Raw genomic sequence first — 20,834 nt, 5'->3', positions numbered from 1 at the left:
GTTCTGGCGCGTGTGAACAGACCGTCACGCTTGCAACGGGCAGGAAATCTTGCTACTAAACTTAAGCTTCCAGTTGGACTCTGCAGCTGGGCGCCGTGCGAGTCGCACAGACCTCCGCTGACAGTGCGGTCTGCTGTGCGTGTAGCACGAGAAGTGGCAGTTGCAGCAGCTGCTGCATTGTTCGTATGGCGAGGCGGTGCGGCGCAGCACGCAGCCGCAGACTGGGGTCAACAGCGGCCGAACGGGAGGTTTGCGGGCGGCGAAGGGTGGGGGTGATGGGGAGGGGAGGGACCGCCCTGGCCATGTGGCCCAAGTCGGCAGAAGCGCGCGCGCCGCTCAGTCTGCTTCTGCTGTGGCCCGTGCCGCCGGTCAGTCAGTCAGTCATGGATACGACGAGGCGCAAGTGCAACCCCAACCCGCGGGCCACCGCAAACCCCGTCTCGGTGCTGTTTTTCTGGTAAGTGACGCCCTCTGCTCGTATCGGTATTTCTGATTGCATAATTCTGGCAAGTGTAGAACCCCATTACATTGTCGTCGAATATTCGGGAGTAGAATTTTGGGAAGAATATGCAGACACCTGTTTAGTTTGTTTGTCGCATTTCAGAGGCGTTCGTCGTATTTAAGAACCGTACATCTCGAACATCTTTTGTAATCTAGTGCTGTGCACTGGCTAGCTGCTTAAGGTCGACCAACTAAACCAGTATGTTTACAGGGCCAGCTGCACAACAGTGCAGTAAACAGAATTTAATACATTACTAATAGATACTATGGATCTAAGTACAGCATTACAAAGGAAGGTATCAAACTAAGTAATGTTAAAGAAAAACATTGGAGACAGGAAAAGGTGTCGGTAATTAACTTTCTTTTTAGAATGCTACAATGCTGTTTTCAGAGTCCAACGCGACATTAGTCACTAATGACGTGAGCACTGTCACTTGAAATCCTCATAACTTGGAAGTGCATCGGCCTACACTAACGATACTTTACGTGAGAGATGTACGATTTTAAGTGTAATAAACTTAACGTTACACTGAACTACAGCTATAGAAAATGTTAAGAGGAACAAAACAAACACACGGGGAGGGGAGAGAGAGAGAGAGAGAGAGAGAGAGAGAGAGAGAGAGAGAGAGAAAATCCCTTTTATAACTACCCAGGACTGGCGCCTTCAAATGCTACTAACATCAAAGCTCCAACTGATAAAACTTGGTACTGGGGGTGCCGGTTCGGAAGAATTTTGCGACGGCAGCCATGAGGGGGGGGGGGGGGTGTAGACTCCGCAACTACCTTGCAACTGTGACGTACTTGCAGTTCCTCGTAACATTAATACTTATAGGATCTCGACAGAAGTCATTACCAGCCGCAGGGATACTGGCACTGATAACCATTTGGTCTTGTAAGATAGCTCTTATTCTGTAAGCTAGCATTAAACGCAAAATTATGTCCAGTAAATTATTTAAGAAATTAGGCTTCATCAAATAGAGCTTCATGAACTTCTTGCGCCTAGTTCTCACAACACTCTAATAGAGGGGAAAAGACTCAGCAGAAATAACGTTGTGGAGCCCCATTGCAATTTTCGGAGTTTATCTACCATGTATGTACATAATATGCATCAAAATAATCGTCGGAGGCTTATCCATTGCCCAACATAAGTTTTCTGAATTTAACTTGCACTTTTGTTTGACGAATAGTGTGTTAAACACCGGTATGGCAAAGTGCGTTTACATATGGCGCGAACGTAAACATTGCTACTATAGAGGACAACCTGCTATCAAAATCTTTGACTCGTATTTATCTTCGCCAACTCTCAACCAAATTGTCACATTTCAGCCAAATCTAGATCTCAGGCTGCGTTATAAATGTGTCATCGCAGCCAACATTTGGCGACCGGAGGGACGGAAACAGTGAGGGATGGGGGAGGGAAGTGTCTGTATCACTCTAGCCCAACACATCTGTGTATGTACGCAGCAGGCTGTGTTGACCTTCGAATGTGCAGTGAATGATCATCGCCTGTCTTAACTAAGAACTGCTTTGCAGTTCAATCAAACCAGCGAGGTAGTGCCAGAGCACCTTCGATAACTTTTTTCCGCGCAGCCATTAGTCGCCTTTCGTCGGGATCTCGGTAAGACCTTTAGAAATCCTTTTTGCAGCTGGGCTCCGATGGCGCCCTAAGATGCGGCTTGTTTCGCTTGGGCCTTAAACAGGCATTTGATGCTGCAGTAAGGCAATCTCAGCCGGAGCGGTTCAGATCCCCTTCTGGCCAGTCGGATTTGTTTTCCGTGGCTTCTGTAAACAGCTCTCAAAAGGATAAGGCAGATTTCCGTCTCTAGTGTGAGCTTCTGCTGCTTTTCTGACGACACCGTCATCGACCGGGCGTCTGTTGCTCATCTTCCAGTTTGTAACGATTGTTGCGAATCTAAACGAGGTGCCTGTAGTTCAAAATCTAAACGAGCTAGTCGCATGTTGATAGTTTAGTCGCAAACCTGTGGGCATCAGCTTTCTTCGTGCCTGGTAATATTTTGTTCTCCACTTGAAGCAATTGGTTCTGCACAATAGAAAAATAGTTTTGGACAATCAAAACTATAGTTTCTGGGGCTTGAAACATCTGAGCCAAAGGGATTAGTAATTACTTTATGATGACCGTGCAGAAATACTATCGTGCTTTGGATCATGATAAGTTAACAGCCGGAAATGTAGCGATGTACCTGTAGTGCCGCTTGTTTAATATTTCGACTACAACAAGTGACAATGTGGCAAGGCACGCTTCACAAATGACGTCCACCTTTTGCCGATGGAATCCCGAGGCAAAAAGGAAGTTTACGAAAGAAAGTTAAGAAAAAACGCAGTCGCAAATTTTTGCACGTTGCTAGGAGGGTGTGTCCTGAACATACTAAAAATCCTGACCAGTGTGATATGAGCGTTGGAGTGGGGGTGGGTTTTAAGGTCATTTTGTTTTTCTCGAATGGCACATACACTGCAGCTTCTACCGAAAATGTCTCCAGTACAAAATTAAACTACATAAATATCCTGCAAAAAAGATCATTCCTTTTTACTCTTAAGACTAATAGTTTACACAATGCAGAAGATGGAAAAATCGCAGATAATTAAACATATTCCAGCGGTGATGTTCGTCTGTAAATGGAAGGGGGTTAAAAACATATTAATTGTGTGTACCATGTCTAAGTGCAATAGAGCCATATTAAGGGATTACATGTGTTCTGGGCGTGTAACGGTGGAGAGGAGAGATGTGCAGTGTACAAGTGCGAATGGAAGGCAAGTAGCTGCATTGTGTTCGTGCTTCCCCATCCTTCAGAGGTCTGAAAACTAAAGGAAGTGCGAGTGATTCCCCACGATGTCACAAGAAGCAACTACAAGGTGTTTCAGGAAGCTGTACGGGCGCTCCAGTGTGCAGGCAAGCTTCTGGAAGGTTTATTTAATCCAAAATGCTTTACCACTACATGAAATGCAGATATGAGTTACTAATAACACTAATGCATGCAAGGCATATGGGCAGAATCTACATTATCTGCACACAGTTCTACACTGCTAGATGAGAAATTCTTAGTCATCCCGAACGGCAGCTGTAGCGAGTGATCTTTCGGAAATGGCGACTTTCCCCACCATTAGTGCTGCTCGCTTTTCGGTTTACAGACAGACAATACCTCCCTAGCGTTTCTTTCAAGTTCTCTTATGTGAGTAGACAAAATAGTAATTGAGCTCGTGTTTATACAGTGAAGTTGTTTTCGGTTTGAGTACTTACTTGGTGTTACGCAGAAAAACTCAACTGCTGGATCTGTCGATTGTCTACTACATCGAAGAGCCTGTTGCAAGTGTAAAATGTCAGTGTGTATTCGACAATGTCTGCTTCATTATCTCCACTATGATGATAGGTATCAATTGAATCACCCCATTCTCAGGTCTCCAGAAATCTGAAAAGGTCGAAAGGCTTAAATTTTCACTCAGCAACAGAAGTAGGTCGCCTAGGTGCTACAGAACTTCTTATATATCAACAAATCGAGCCATGCATTACAATAGATTACTGTTCTGGACTTGATCAATCCCATTCTCTCAGATATATTCACACCCATCTCGGAAGATGTGAAAGAAGTGCAGTAACGTTTGGTCATTCACTAATTCACCACCACTGACAAAACACTCCCTGCCCCCCCCCCCATCCTGCCCCCAACTACAAAGGTCACTGACCTCATCACATTTTCAAATTACACAGGAATGTATTTGACACAATAGCTTACTTAACTGCAGATACGTACTCACCTAATTAACTGGAAATAAGTCCACTGTATAAACACGAGCTTGGTGGTGTTTTTTTCTTTCTCACATAAGAGAACTGTAGAGGAAATCCTGGGTAGATATAGCCTGTCTGTAAATTGAAAAGCGAGCAACGCTCATGGTGGGGAAGTTGTCTTTTCCAGGAAAACATTACTGCCGTACAGGAGAACTGAGAATCCATTTCTTCTTTAGCAGTGTTGAACTGTGTAGAGATTTGCGTAGATTCTGTCCATATGCATTACCTGCTTTAGTGTTATTAGTAACGCATATCTGCATTCCCTTGTAGTGTTAACGCATTTTGTGCTAAATAAACACTCCGCACACATGTCGGCACACCGTCAACAGTGATTCACAAGGTACGCTGTGAGCAATCCATATAATTCGTGAAATATCTACATCTACATAGATACTCTGCAAATCACATTTAAGTGCCTGGCAGAGGGTTCATCGAACCACCTTCACAATTCTCTATTATTCCAATCTCGTATAGCGCGCGGAAATAAGACCTATATCTTTCCGTGCGAGCTGTGATATCCCGTATTTTATCGTGGTGATCGTTCCTTCCTATGTAGGTCGGAGTCAAAAATATTTTCGCATTCGGAGGGGAAAGTTGGTGATTGGAATTTCGTGAGAAGATTCTGTCGCAACGAAAAACGCCTTTCCAGCCCAATCCTGTATCATTTCTGTGATACTCTCCCATATTTAGCGATAATACAAAACGTGCTGCCTTTCTTTGAACTTTTTCGATGTACTCCGTCAGCCCTATCTCGTAAGGACCCCACACCGCGCAGCAGTATTCTAAAAGAGGACGGACGAGCGTGGTGTAGGCAGTCTCCTTAGTAGGTCTGTTACATTTTCTAAGTGTCCTGCCAATAAAACTCAGCCTATGGTTAGCCTTCCCCCAACATTTTCTAAGTGTTCTCTCCAATTTAAGTTGTTCGTAATTGTAATACCTACGTATTTCGTTGAATTTACGGCTTTTAGATTAGACTGATTTATCGTGTAACCGAAGTGTAACGAATTCCTTTTAGCAGTGCTGTGGATGAGCTCTCACTTTTGGTAGTTTTCTTGTGACGTAGTGGGGTAGGTAGTGGCGAGACACCGCCTCGACCTTCAGCCCTGTGGAGAAGTGCGTGACAACATGGCGACCTGCCTTCCCAGGCGCTTCTGCCCCGCACGTCACCTCTCCTGCACTCTTACACCCCCAGGACACGATTTATCCCTTAATATGGCTCTGCTCCACTTAATGTGGAAACACATTTAATTTTAACTTTTAACTCCATTTAAAGATAAATGTATACCGTTAGAACAATAGTTTTAATAATCTGCGATTTTTCCATCCCTCGTACTCTGTATCTATTAGTGCCAGAGAAAAAAATGTATTCATTTTTTTTGTACGAAATTTGATGTAGTTTTTGTCTGGGAAGTCGTGGTTTTAGAGTTGCTAGAGGATAAAAGGATAAATATAAGAGTGACATTTAAATACCCCCCCCCCTTCCCCTCCTGTCAGGATTTTAGTAAGCTGTGCAAAAATTTGCGGCTACACGATTTTCTCCGGTAGTAGACCTTTCTTGGTCTTCGTGTACTGGGTTAACAGAGGAAATTTGACTGCCATAAGAAATGTCTTGTTTGACTCCCGTTAATGTTCAGTTTGATGCATCTGTCCATAATCTTTTGCGATATGGATGACTCTTTAGCACGCAACAGAGGTGTTAAACATCTCAAGATTGAATTGTAAGCACTTCTTGCATTTGCACTGTGTTTTCTATTGACTATACTTACTGTATTGGCGCAAAAGAACTACTAAGACTGTTGGTCGCGATGCTTTAGTTCACGACTGTTTTTCTATCTTGAACCTTGTTTACCTTGTAAAAAGTTTCACGAAAACCGATCAACTCAGTGACAGTGTATGAGTAATCCGGCCACCCGCTCAAAAAATGACGTGTACCCGAAATGAAAATAATGAAACGGCAATGGAAATTAATGTCTGCCGCAAATATCTTCAATTAGTGGCGGTCTCTTCCCAAACACAGACGCATCAAAGAACAACCACGTCCGTCTCTCGCACCTCCAAGAAGTTTACCGCGAGGCTGCGCTGGAGTTCTGCGCTGTCAGCCGCCAGGCGCGGTGCGAGAACCCCCGTACCTCACTGCCGCTCAGCTGACTCGATTTTGCCGAAACCTGCCCAGTCATCGGGACGAGTTACTGAAGGAGCAGCCGCGCTTCAGTACTGCGAGACAAATATTACGTCGGTAGTGCGAATCGCTTCTTTTGTGCCGAGATCATTTTCCGTGACCCAGTTTGTCTGATCCGCGAACGGTGACGAAGTGCAGTTGAATCTACAGGCCACTGAACAATCTTAGATAAGTAACAAATGCGGTTGGCGGTTCTGATCTGTAGGTGACGTTTCCCCTTCCTTCCACTAAGAGTAACTTTCAATAGCACTGTGAAAACAAAGGACAGCTTTTGTTTTCTCCCTGATCGTCTTACCCGTCCATCTCTCTCCTAAAGGAGTTTTTGATGAAATCTTAAGTTATACGGAATAGTACCGTCTTCGAGCAGCGATTCGACGAGTTGCGTACTCGTTAAGCTGCTTGAGCCTTGACAGTTTGGGGCTTGTGCAAGTTACGGATGTGAGAAGGCATCCAGGTATGGAAGGCGAGTGTTGTCCTTTACATCTGGAGGGAGAGGAAAAGTTACGAGGGCAGGACTGTTTTTCATTTCCATGTGTGATTTAGTGTTTGAGGGCTAATATCTCATGAATTTAGCCACCATGTTGGGCCCGTTGGTAATATGTTCTTAGTGTGTTATTGGTTGGAATTTTTAGTAGGAAGGGTTCTGGTTAGTTTTGGATAGTGTTTGTCATAAGTATTATAGTGGCGGGTGAATAGTCAGGTTAAGATCTCTAAGAACGCACGGACAGTGTTTCCCATAATTACAGGAGCTTCTGGGGAGATGAGGTGCCGCCGATGACACGAGTGGATGAAAGTCAAGGTGTTTAGTTGTAGGACTTGTTTTGAGACTGGTGTGTCGTGCCGTGTGCTGCTTCGCAGATCTGCTGCACACCCTGTTGATGACGACGCTTGTGGTTTTCCAACAGTCAATGTCGGCTTCTTGGGACTTTACTGAAGACGTCCCTAGTGCCAGGTTCGGTCTGTTTCCTTTCCTGCAGCTGAAGTATCGTGACAAGGACCTGTAGGAGCAGCGACGTAGCGATCATCTGCCCCGCCTCCGCTGTTTCCAGCCGTTTGTAATTACGACAACATCACGTGCCACATGGAAAAACTCTGCGTAAAGAAAGCGAAATAAATTTTCAATGCTGCTGCTAAGACAAATTTACTCGGGCGATCACCAGATGTGGTTTCGCTGAGAGAGCCTGGATTCTCGAACTTCACTTTGTTTTCAAAATTAATTTTGTTAGAGAGAATGGTGAAATATGTAATCAAGGGAAGTCGGAAAATACTGGAAAAAAACTTGTTGCATATGATTGGGAGCGTCGTCCGCATGGAATTATTTGCTCTGACAAACGTCGTCGATGTGACTCATACATGCGGTGGGACGCATAAAATCTCCCACGTGTGTAAGGTTGAAAGTGGAATTCCGGTAGAACAAGTACGAATGACCGGCGACAGAGCGCACAAACTAAATGGGTCAGGGTCGTCTTTAAAGGAAATCGATGGCAAAGGCAAGAGCGACCTCTCATGTGACGTCTCTTCCGCAACTCATATCGTTTTCGTCACGATGTGCTTCCTTAAAGAAATAACAAGTTACTTGGGCTTTACTGCTTTCTACAAAACACCACTGGATATGTTATTGCAGAGACAACGTATTCATCTTACATCCAGAGAGAAACAACGCCAAAGTAGACTTACTAAAATTTTTCACTTATCAGTGCTATTCCTTTCTATAGCTCACTAATCTCAATTCACTTTAAATGCTATGTATGTGTGATAAAAGTTCATCAGATATGCTGCCCATGAGGCTTTGTTCATAAATAAATAAATGAGAATTAAGGGTCAATAACTTTTAATCCAGTTCCTGCTTCAGCGGTATGTGGAGCAGGATCACAGAGAAATAACAGGCTGCCATGCCGTATCCCTTCTGGCCTCAAGAAACCTAAAAAATCACTGAAAAATTTGGCAACAGTGGAATGATTTACGCGGGCGAGTATTTGTACACTAAGAACAATAGATTTGCAGTCTGCTTTCATAGTACCATCTACAGCACTACACACGCACTGCTTCGATGCATCTGTGGGTTCAATAGAAATCCGAAAGTTGTGCTTAAGTTTATTCCGAATATTAGAAGTTACTTCCTGAAAACTGTTGCATAGTGTTTTCGCGCGGTGTAGTTTCGTCTAGTCCCCTTCTGTGTATTTTTTTCTAAAATTACACGAAGCTGCACATTATTAAATTTCCACATCAGCGTGTCGGAATCTACTAATGCTTTACAAGGGAACCGTACGAACTTGCCTTAGCAGATTTGATCCATATTGACTGGGTATGTGGGGAGGAGGGGGACACGACTAGGAGTTCAGCTTACGTGAACAGGAAGACGCGACTCTCAACCGTTATCGAGAAGATAGTGTTCCTGGATTATAGGCGTGCTTATGTAGGAATGTATAACCGCTCAGAGTCCGAAGCCGAGCGAGTAAATGCATAGTTCCTTAAGTGCGATGTCTGTCTAAACAAATCCCACTGCCGATGCACATTGTTTTATTCCCACCTCATTCTGGCAGCTTTGTGACTGCAAGTTCTTAGTATTTAATGAATCATTTACTTTCATATCTTTATGTTGTAAAAAGGTGGACAAATGTTTCCCGTAAGGAGACGGGATACAAAACCAGGAGACACAAGAGCTTTCAGTCAAATTATTGTAGCCATTTTATTTATAATACTGTATCTACATTTGTGAAAAGTATTATCTGTAAACCTATGGAGCACTGCACGAATGCACGAAAGCGGTTAATACTGATCACAGAAACATGGAAAAGAATAATTATTGTGACATACACCGTTATCGAAGCCGAATTTTTGCGTAAGCATGGTTCTTTCTGTGTGTCTATTGCAAAACAAACTTGGTTTATATTTACAAACGGTTCTGTCATCTCAGTTTCGTCGCGCACAATGCTTATCTGTTAGAATTAGGGCAATGAAAAAACAAGTAGCGGAAGCGTGATTGTCCAGAGACTCGCGTTTATGAAACTAAGCGCTTACTCGCTTGGCTGCGGACTTCTTGAATGCTATAAACCGTAGGTGGTTTTTGACACGTATAGATTTCAACCACGATTTTTCAGAAAACGTTGAGGGTTGTCTCTCTCGGTTTACTTACGTTGGAGTGCTCACACATCCTGTCAATCCAAAACAAAAAAACCAAAAAAAAAACCCTGCCAATATGAATAAAATTGGCGAGCCGGAATTCGTACGGTTCCCTTGTAAGCACAGGTCTTTGAAAAATGTATCACAACCCGATCGTTTCCCAACATTGCGTTTTTAATAAGTTTCTATTTTAACTCATTTATTCTTGAACCTCTCCTTATGCCGCGTGGTATTAGCGTTCTGCAAGCCATAGTTTTTCGTCACAGAAAGTCTTTTTCGCGCACCAAACAAAATAACTTTTAAAATCAGTTCTCGTTAAAATATGCTGTATTAATATAAATATTTTCTTACAAAATAAACATAAGCACAAAAGTTAAGTGCTTGTCAAGATGTGTTTTACGAAGTGTAATCTTTCTGTATGAATGCAGAGTCTCGCGGCGATAACATTGAATAGAATGGTCTCGGGTTTCCAAACGCGTCAACTGCTTAAAACTACACGAGCTTTCGGCCAAGCACTCCTTGGCCATTGTCAAGTGGTATGACTGACTGCCAGTGGGCTGTTGGTGCGCCCTTACATACGCTAGCTGCCGGCTTCATTCCCGCTCACGCTGCGGAGAGTTACGCATCGCTGATTGTCGCTGTTGCTACTCGAAATGTCGGGACGCGGAAGGGGACGTAAAGCTGCTGCCTTGGCGGAGTTGCTGCTCACGCTAGCACGGACATCCGGCAAGAAGAAGAGGAGGACTGCAGCGCAGTGCTTCCGCTGCCAAAAGCTTGGCCACGTCGCCAAGCACTGCAGCGGCGCAGTTGCGTGCCTGAAGTGTGCGCAAGCACACGACACACGCGACTGCAAGAAGCAGAAGGACGCCCCCTGCACCTGCGCCAACTGCGGCGGCGCACACGCGGCCAACGCCCGTTCCTGCGCCTACAGAAGAAATTGGCGCGGGCCGGAGAAGAAGACGCAGAAGCAAGTGACCACCACACACGAAGAGGTGGTCACTCGTACGGAAGACGTCCACAGGCGCCTTAATGACGCCGTACAAGAAGCCATGTCCGGCTTCAAATCCGCCATGGCGGAAGAGAGGGCGGCCATGCTGGCGGAACTGGGCGAGGCTCGGCGCCAGATTGCTGTGCTGACGCAGGAGCTTCGCTCAGCCAAAGAAGTTCCCGCCACAACAGAGGACACCGCCACCCAGACGACTCCTCCACGTGAGAAGGAGTTCGCGACGGTGGCCACGCAGACAGACGAGCCTGCCGAAGGGGAGGCCACACAGCACAAGGACACCGAAGCAGCAGCGCAAGAAGAGTGGGAAGAAGTCCCGTTCCTCCCGCTTCCAGACATGTACAGCGCAAGCGCTGTAACGAAGAAGATCGGCGACTCGCTTCACGATGGTACATACCCCCACCACGACAACCCCTATCCTTTCGTTCCACCAAACCATCCTAAACCTCCACTCCATCACCCACTTGGGTACCCAGAAGGCCTTATTGGTCTTTCCAGGGAGGAGTTCAATCTGATTGATTCCTACCCTATCTTCACAGAGCTGCAAGTGCGCTGGTTAACGGAGAATATGATAAAGCAGGAACCCTTATGCACGATATCCCAACCGAGGCAGAGACCTCAGCAACGAGTAAGAAGAAAAAGAAAAATCGTCATATCGACAAGCTCAAGAAATAGGTCATCGCCACTCCTTGCCACTCCAGATAGAACCACCAGTACAGAAAGAAGATTCTAAAAGATTCCCAGGGGAGTAAAGGCCAACAGGCCACAAACTTCCACTCGAACCTCCTCACAGTGAGGAAGTCATAATAGGAGCAGCAGCAAGGAGTGCTTGGCCGAAACCTCGTGTAGTTTTAACCAATTGACGCGGTTGGAAACCCGAGAACATTTTATTCAATGTAATCTTTCTGCTTATCTCTAAAAATGTGGAGAAATATACGCATTTTGCTTAGAAATCTGGACTTGTGTTAAAACGATGCGATAGTGTCACCGATTTTACTGCGGGAAGAGTTTGGCGAGTTGACGCTTCCAGACGTCTAAAGACTAGTTTGGTGTCCACCATGTACGCAACGCTGCATAAATTCCAAGCAGCTTACTGCATACGTCCCTTATCACCTAAATGTTTCACCGCCCTGTCTTCCCTCTATTACCAGGTAGACAATTCCTGGATGGCTCAGAATGTCTCCCATTAAACGATTCCTTTTTAGTCAAGTTGCCCCATGAAGTTTTCTCAACAAGAAGTCAGTACCTTGGTTACAAGATCCACCTAATCTTCGGTAGCACATTTCAAAAGCTACTGTTCCCTTCCACGTTTCACTTCTCTATAAGTACACCTTCTACACAAATCCACTCAGATGACTTCTACACTAAAATTTTTCTTTTAGAAATGCTTTTCTTATTTCTAGTCTGCATTTTTATCTTAAAACTTGTTTTCTTGCTACTATCCATTCCGTTTAGCAGTTCTTCAGCCGCCTAACAGAATTCCAATGTCGTCGGCAAATAGCAAAGTTTTTATTTCCTCCTTGATTACTTATCCAAATTTAGCCTTGATTTGCCTGGCAGCACACATTGCATAACATCGGGGATACAGTGCAATGCTGTCTTGGTCTCATCAGCTACAGAATACTAGTGTGTTAAAGGATAATGGTATTAGACATGGGATTATAAGTTTGTGAATGTCGTATAGAATTAAGAAGCCTGCATGTATAATTGCCATTAAAATATACGCTGGAATAACTTGACTGTTTCACGTTGAAAAAGTTGTTAGAAATTTGAAGATAGGGATAATTAAGAACTAAAGCTCAAAGGTGATGAGAAGATAGTATGATTGAGAACAGCAGCTTACATTAAGATGTGTACTAGCTGGCTTATGAAATACATCCGTATTGCTACCTGATAAGCAAAACTACCCAAAAAAAGTGTAAGTTCCTATTTTTTTATGATTTAGGACGACACTCCGCAGGTGTTTCCCACGCAGGTATCATGATCAATTGTGGAAAAACAAACAGTGCTGGAAAGATAGTACTTCATTCATCAAGTCAAGTTCAGACTGTCAGAATGTCTTTTCTATTTTCTTATTGTCCGTCGTTTCCTCTAACTGCACACGCTTTCTTAAAGTTCTGCGGGTGGCTTGTCTGACAATGTTTCATCTCTAACAGTTAAAGTATAATTTTCATACAGCGTAAAATGTGTTCCACACAGCAGCTAGTCGTTAGCGCTTTAGGTCCCAATGCGTTTTTATTATTTCATTGGGCATTAGAAATTAAATTACTTATGGAACGTATTTCGAGATATTACTGAAAGTGTTTTGTTTTCGGCTACACGTGTCTGGCAACACGCGACTACTCAACGTTCTGAACTACGTGCACAATATCCCAACATTCATCAATTAAACTGACTCACGCTCTCTCGTTTAGCCTCACTTGACATTAGCGACAAAAGAGGGCTCGATGGTAAACGTGTAACGCTTCTGCTGTGCACGAAGTAGATACTACAGGCGTAACCGCGCTTTCTGTCTTGAGTATGATTCTCTGTTATTGTTGCTTTACCGTGTTCGCTAGTCTTGGGTAGAACATCGTATTAAAAAAATTAAATTTGGTGCTCGTAATAGTGACGTAGCGAGATGCGCCACTTTCAATGTTGTGTTACAGAATAATAATTACTGAAAGTGCACACAGATCTAAGGATTTAGCTCTCGGAAGATACGATAGGCGCCATCATGGTTTTTACACTACGGTAGCATCCTATGCAATGACCGGTGAACTGGGCAACCCGAATGGTGTGCGTTCTAGACACTGAATTAAGTCTCCGAAATTGTGCAAATAATCTGAACAATTTGCCTCAAGCATTGAGAATGCGATTTTCACTCTGTAGCGGAGTGTACGCTGATATGAAACTTCCTGGCAGATTAAAACTGTGTGTCGGACCGAGACTCGAACTCGGGACTTTTGCCTACCAGCGTACATTCCGCTGCAGAGTGAAAATCGCAGTCTGGAAACATCCCCCAAGTTGTGGCTAAGCCATGTCTCCGCAATATCCTTTCTTCCAGGAGTGCTACTTCAGCAAGGTTCGCAGGTGAGCTTCTGTGAAGTTTGGAAGGTAGGAGACGAGGTACTGGTAGAATTGAAGCTGTGAGGACGGGGCGTGAATCGTGCTTGGGTGCTCAGATGGTAGACCACTTGCCCGCGAAATGCGAAGGTCCCGAATTCGAGTCTCGGCCCGGCACACAGTTTTAATCTGCCTCAAGCATTGTTTCACTTTCAGGTATTGAGAAAAAGTAGTGAAACCGATCGGCACTCATTCAGTACCGTCTTGTCTTTGATGCAATAAATATGGCAAAAGTGACAGTAGCGGGAAGAGTTCGTGGTCAGAGCGCATGTGTCGACAGGACTAAAATTAGTGATTTCAAAATTTCGCTCGCTATTTCGTTACTATGTAAACGTGGCAGACCAAGAGCAAAGATTTCGGATTGTTGTTGTTGTTGTTGTTGTTGTTGTTGTCTTCAGTCCTGAGACTGGTTTGATGCAGCTCTCCATGCTACTCTATCCTCTGCAAGCTTCTTCATCTCCCAGTACCTACTGCAACCTACATCCTTCTGAATCTGCTTAGTGTATTCATCTCTTGGTCTCCCCCTACGATTTTTACCCTCCACGCTGCCCTCCAATACTAAATTGGTGATCCCTTGATGCCTCAGAACATGTCCTACCAACCGATCCCTTCTTCTAGTCAAGTTGTGCCACAAACTTCTCTTCTCCTCAATCCTATTCAATACCTCCTCATTAGTTATGTGATCTACCCATCTAATCTTCAGCATTCTTCTGTAGCACCACATTTCGAAAGCTTCTATTCTCTTCTTGTCCAAACTATTTGCATGGTATTACAGGGAGCTGTATAGGGTGGAAACTGTGGGGGAAGATTGAGATAGGAATACATCGAGCAGATAACTGAGGACGCAGGTTACAATTATTGCTCTGTGATACAGAGGTTGGCCCAGGGGAGGAATTCGATTCGGGCGACATCAAACCAGCCAGACTGATGACTTAAAAAAGTAAACGTTAAGTAGTAACTACGCATCACTAAAAGAAGGAAGTCTTCAGATATTTTGGTAGTTCTTATTAACATTGTCAAACTAGTGCCTAACTTAATTGAGCTCTTCTCGGGCTATCAGTCGAGAAAGTCGTCTTGGAGCCGCTAACCGGAGAAAATTTTATTAAGAAAATGCGTGAATTCTTCCTTTAAATAGAAAGATACCTAAAATATGAAAAGTTTTAATGAGTTTACTCTCCGAACTGTTGTGATTTCTTGCGCTAGACACGTAAAGTTCGTACCAAGCCCTTGACATGAATTACTGTCAACAATCGTTTGAACTGGGACACCATTCTGATACAGGAGGTCAAATGAGGACAAATCTAACCGTACCACACGATACGTCATTTGAGATAAGCAGTGGAAATTGTTTAAAAGCTGTAGACTTATTTTTCTTCGTAAATCGAATTTCTAAGAAGAATGGAGTAAGAAAGATAGCCTTGATAAACACATGCAACTGGGTCACTTCTAGGTGGAAACTGAGGAGAGAGTGGGAACAAGGAATGTAAGAGGCGGTGGGCAGCTAGCAGCTGAGAGACGATGATGTACAAAAGTTTCAGGAAACAGCGAATGCTGTGAAACCCTTAAAACAGATTTCTTTGGGAGACTGCTAATCACGCGCGAAAGGGTCGCTTAACAAAATCAATTGTGGCGTACTGTGGTTGGCCTGTGATGCTTACCATTTCGGATTAACTGAAGAGATAGAAGACTGAAAGAGGGGCTGCTTTCTTCGTCGCGGTTTCGCTCAGTGAGCGTGAGTCATTGGGCGGCCCAATGAACGACGCGAGAAGAGCGTTGTAAATCGCGGACAGTTTTAAAGACCCCGTAAACGAGCAAACATCAAATCCGCCCTTATCTAGCCGCGAATTTGTCAAACCCGTGCGAGTATAAAGTTTGCTAGTTTAACCGCATTTTCAAGCAGATTCTGTTGCTGCGCGCGAGTGTTTTGACAGTAGTGAGAATCGCCACAAATGCAGAAAAAGTATTTCTGGCATTGACTTTATTGCTGTGTTTAAAGAATAGGAAGAAAAAGACGCTATTCCAGGGAATGGTTTAAAATGGGGGAGAAATACACGCATGAAAACGTGTTAATGGAAATGTTGCATGCACAACCTGATTATTACGTCAGCTTTTTGCAGATGGACAGCGGAACTTTTCATTAAGCTTTAACTTTGCCATCAGACTGAAAAAGACGAAAGTATCCGAAAATGAGTTCTCTACCTAGTCCTTCGATGGCAGTTCCTTAAAATACATGGCAGGGTTTAGTCCACATCGTCCGTGGAAGAACTGTAGATACATTTTACCAGGGAAGATCGCCCAACAGCCCTACGTGTTGAGAAGTTATTTCATTTTGTTTTGATAACCAGTTTCTGCATTTCAGTATGTCATCTTCAGGCCCCATATGCACCTCATGTATAGACGTGAAGATGTATCGATATTGACATGCTGGAGCCGTCAGTATCTGGATACCGTGAATTTGTTATGATAACTATTAAGTCCCTGAAGAAATCATTCGAGCAACGAATTCGCGGTATCCAGCTACTGATGGCTCCAGTACGCCTATATCGATACATCTGAATGTCAATACATGAAGACAACGTACTGAAATGCCTAAACTGGTTGCGAAAATAAAATGAAATAACTTCTCAAAACGTACTGCTGCTTGGCAATTTTTTTGATAAATGTCTGACCAGCCGCTGTGTCGCGTCCACAATTGATCAACAGATGGGTTTTTTATTTCACTGCTCTCTTGTGTTTTACGCGTAGAATATTTTTTTTCTCCATAACCTTCTTTCTGCGTGGTATTGTATAGTGCCATTTTGTTTTTATCCTTGATCGTAGTTCCCGCAATTGTGGAAACTCGCGATACTGTGCGATAAATTATAATAAAACTGTTTTTCACTAAACATATGCGGTGAAACATAAAGACAAATAATGTCCACCACCTTGTCAAACTTTCCGACAGTCAAAATTACTCGCACGCACGTAAAACGCGATATGTCCTTGACAAACATGTCAAACAGCACCTATCCCTCGCCACTCACAGTACGAGGTGCATTAAAGTTCTAAGGCCTCCGATTTTTTTTCTAATGAACTACTCACCCGAAATCGATGAAACTGGCGTTACTTCTCGACGTAATCGCCCTGCAGACGTACACATTCTTCACAACGCTGACGCCATGATTCCATGGCAGCGGCGAAGGCTTCTTTAGGAGGCTGTTTTGACCACCGGAAAATCGCTGAGGCAATAGCAGCACGGCTGGTGAATGTGCGGCCACGGAGAGTGTCTTTCATTGTTGGAAAAAGCCAAAAGTCACTAAGAGCCAGGTCAGGTGAGCAGGGAGCATGAGGAATCACTTCAAAGTTATCACGAAGAAACTGTTGCGCAACGTTAGCTCGATGTACGGGTGCGTTGTCTTGGTGAAACAGCACACGCGCAGCCCTTCCCGGACGTTTTTGTTGCAGTGCAGGAAGGAATTTGTTCTTCAAAACATTTTCGTAGGATGCACCTGTTATCGTAGTGCCCTTTGGAACGCAATGGGTAAGAATTACGCCCTCACTGTCCCAGAACATGGACACCATCATTTTTTCAGCACTGGCGGTTACCCGAAATTTTTTTGGTGGCGGTGAATCTGTGTGCTTCCATTGAGCTGACTGGCGCTTTGTTTTCTGGATTGAAAAATGGCATCCACGTCTCATCCATCGTCACAGCCGACGAAAAGAATGTACCATTTGTGCTGTCGTTGCGCTTCAACATTGCTTGGCAACATGCCGCACGGGCAGCCGTGTGGTCGTCCGTCAGCATTCGTGGCACCCACCTGGATGACACTTTTCGCATTTTCAGGTCGTCATGCAGGATTGTGTGCACAGAACCCACAGAAATGCCAACTCTGGAGGCGATCTGTTAAACAGTCATTCGGCGATCCCCCAAAACAATTCTCTCCACTTTCTCGATCGTGTCGTCAGACCGGTTTGTGCGAGCCCGAGGTTGTTTCGGTTTGTTGTCACACGATGTCCTGCCTTCATTAAACTGTCGCACCATTGAACACACTTTCGATACATCCATAACTCCATCACCACATGTCTCCTTCAACTGTCGATGAATTTCAATTGGTTTCACACCATGCAGATTCAGAAAACGAATGATTGCACACTGTTCAAGTAAGGAGAACGTCGCCATTTTAAGTATTTAAAACAGTTCTCATTCTCGCCGCTGGCGGTAAAATTCCATCTGCCATACGGTGCTGCCATCTCTGGGACGTATTGGCAATGAACGCGGCCTCATTTTAAAACAATGCACATGTTTCTATCTCTTTCCAGTCCGGAGAAAACAAAACGGAGGCCTTAGAACTTGAATGCACCTCGTACGCCGCATGGCAGCCCGCGGAATTCGGTTGTAGATGCATAACGTCCTAAGGCTTTTGCATCTTCACTGATGTTACTCCAAATGTTTTATCTGCGGAGTCCTGCTTTATTAGGTTTTTTCATAAAACTTTCTTGCCCTCTTACAGCCAGCTTGTTGTCGACTTCTGTCTCTAAAGATACTTGTAGATCTGATTGGTTAATCTGTTACCGATTCGCAATAAATTATTAAAGAATGTATGCTATTTATTGTTTTATTTTCTGTTAGAACATACTTCAACATTACTTGTCAATATTTAGCAGTCGGCATTTTTTACTGGACTCGGTATTGCATTATTTGTAATTCTGGTCTGTAATGCAGTCCTAACCATTCAGTACTACAGACATTCTGATTTCCCCACTGAAGTTCTCTACTTCAAGGTTGCTAGATTAGTATTTTTACTATAAACATCCCTCACAAGCTTAAACTGTCATGCGTATCCGTTCCTTTTATAGCATGTTCTTGTACACAAGTTCCTTGAATTACATTTTTTCTCACTTCTGATTGACCAATGTTAATAAAAATTAAGATGTTCGTGATGTTATTATTAGCGTCACTGCAGACTTAACGAAGGTACGCACATACGGAATACGCTCACACATGTGTGACTAGCTGGAAGACTTCTTAAGTAATTAACTCGGTATGTTGTCCTCGATGGCGAGTGTCCATCAGAGGCAGGGGTAACATGAGGAGTGGCCCAGGAGAGAGTGACAGGACCGCTCTTGTTCTTTATATACAAAAATGCTCTGGCAGACAGGGTGGGCACCAATCTATGGCTGTCAGCTAATGATGCTGTGGTGCACGGTAAGATGTCGAAGTTGAGTGACTGCATCAGAATACAAGACGACTTGGACAAAATTTCTAACTGGTGTGATGAGTGGCAGATGCTTCTAAATGTGGAAAAATGTAGGTTAATGCTGATGAGTAGGAAAAACGATCAGCAAGCGTTACTGATATGCTTCGGGAGCTCAGGTGGGAATCCCTGGAGTGAAGACATTCATTTAGAAGACTACTGAGAAAGTTTAGAGAACCGGCATTTGAAGCTGACTGCAGAAAAATTCTACTGCCGCCAACATACAGTTCGCATAGGAACCACTAAGATACGAGACATAGGGCTCATACGGAGTCACGTAGACAATCGTTTTTCTCTCGCTCTGTCTGCGAGTGGAACAGGAAAGCAAACGACTAGTTGTGGTAACGGAGTACCATCTGCCACGCATTGTACGGTCATTTGCTGAGTATGTATGTAGAAGTATTGATACAGAAAAATGCGCAAGACTGGAAAATTGTATAAAATGTGGCAAAACTGTGTAACGCTGGAAATTCATATCCTCCTATTTCCATCTATTGCATTAAGGTCGATAAGTGAGGGGGAGGTTACAACTGTGTGCCAACATCTACATTATTTGTGCGAAGTACCACTATCTGTCGCTCTCGGATGATGAGGTAAGTCTACTCCATGAGACTGGCTTTCAGACCAACTTAACAGTGAACAGCTGGACGCCTACCATCACAACACTCGGAGTGTTTCCCTCCACTAACGCAGAGCATCGACCTCAGTGCGGATGTGGCTGAGGGTCTTTCCTATGTCAACACTGTGGGACAAGCTTGGGCGTTTGGGACACTTTTGTTACAGGTCTCATTCCGCAAGAGAGTACAAGGGAAACTTAATGTTTATTGGGCTTCTTCATTCTAGAATAAATACGCTGTTAGGGATGGTTATTGTCTTTGGTCTACTGATATCTTTGGGGTGGACATATGACGCTGTTTACTTTCTTTACTAGTAGTATGAAACATCACCAATTCAATTACATAAAAAGAAATTTGCTAGTATTTCTGCGGCTAATATTAGTTTAGAATATAAATATCGGGTCTTGCTGCCTGCAGAGTTTGAGGATTTTGGAGCTCTTCATCCATTGTTGTTGTCGTCAGTCCATAGATTTTATGTAGCTCTCCATGCTACTCTACCCTGGGCAAGCCTCTTCATCTCCAAGCAACTATTGCAGTCTACATCCTTCTCAATCTGCTTACTGTATTAACATGTTGCTGTCCCTATAAGAGTTCCCCCCCCCCCCCCCCCCTCAACACACACACCACACACGTCGGTCTGACAGTTAACGAGACTGCAGTCATCCTACCTCGGCCCGCCATTTCTTCCATTTCTTCAAATAATCTCCGTGGTGGTGTCTGCCAGCAGGTGGTATCACTTTATCATCACTGCGCTTACCTTCATGGGAACAAGCTCCGGGGAATTAAACCTCCCTGCTTCGCTCACTTCTTGTCGGCTCTCTCGCCGCGAGATCGTTTCAATGACAACCGGGAGATCCGGGAAAAACCCGGGAATTTTTTCATCCGGGAGAAAACCGGGATAAACCCGGGAATTTTTCGGAATTCCGGGAATTTTTCATTGTTTGTTTTCAGTTAAATTTTTGTGATTTCGACGGGTAGGAACCGATACTCTGACAAAGGATATTACTGTATCCCGCTTCTGCAGAATAATACTGCAGCAACAAAAGATTAACAAAAGGAACAAAAAAGAAAATAAAACTTAAGTCGCAAAGGAAATACGCCATATATAACAATAAAACACAGTGCGCATACAAGCGTTTGCCAATTGCAAAGTGTCAAAGCCTTTGGGAAGACTATGCAATGCTTCCTAACAACAAATTTGCTCAGATGAGCGTGACGTCACAACTGTTTACTTTAGATTCGTTTGAGCAGTTGCGGGCGGGCTCTTGTG

At 44.0% G+C, this 20,834-nt stretch overlaps 1 protein-coding gene across 1 annotated transcript in view; it reads left to right on the top strand.

Annotated features, from left to right (window-relative positions):
* Positions 1-302: 302 nt before the first annotated feature.
* The window catches only part of LOC126161283 (ATP-binding cassette sub-family C member 4-like), a 260,323-nt gene continuing 239,791 nt past the window's right edge, over positions 303-20,834 (top strand). The window contains exon 1 of the mRNA XM_049917023.1: positions 303-457. Coding sequence (XP_049772980.1) covers positions 303-457 — 155 coding nt within the window. The remainder of the gene's footprint in view (positions 458-20,834) is intronic.

This window comes from Schistocerca cancellata, chromosome 2 (genome assembly GCF_023864275.1).
Source record: "Schistocerca cancellata isolate TAMUIC-IGC-003103 chromosome 2, iqSchCanc2.1, whole genome shotgun sequence".
Taxonomy (NCBI): Eukaryota; Metazoa; Arthropoda; class Insecta; order Orthoptera; family Acrididae; genus Schistocerca; species Schistocerca cancellata.
Note: the sequence above shows the minus strand (reverse complement) of the source record. Positions and strands in the feature narration are given on the sequence as shown.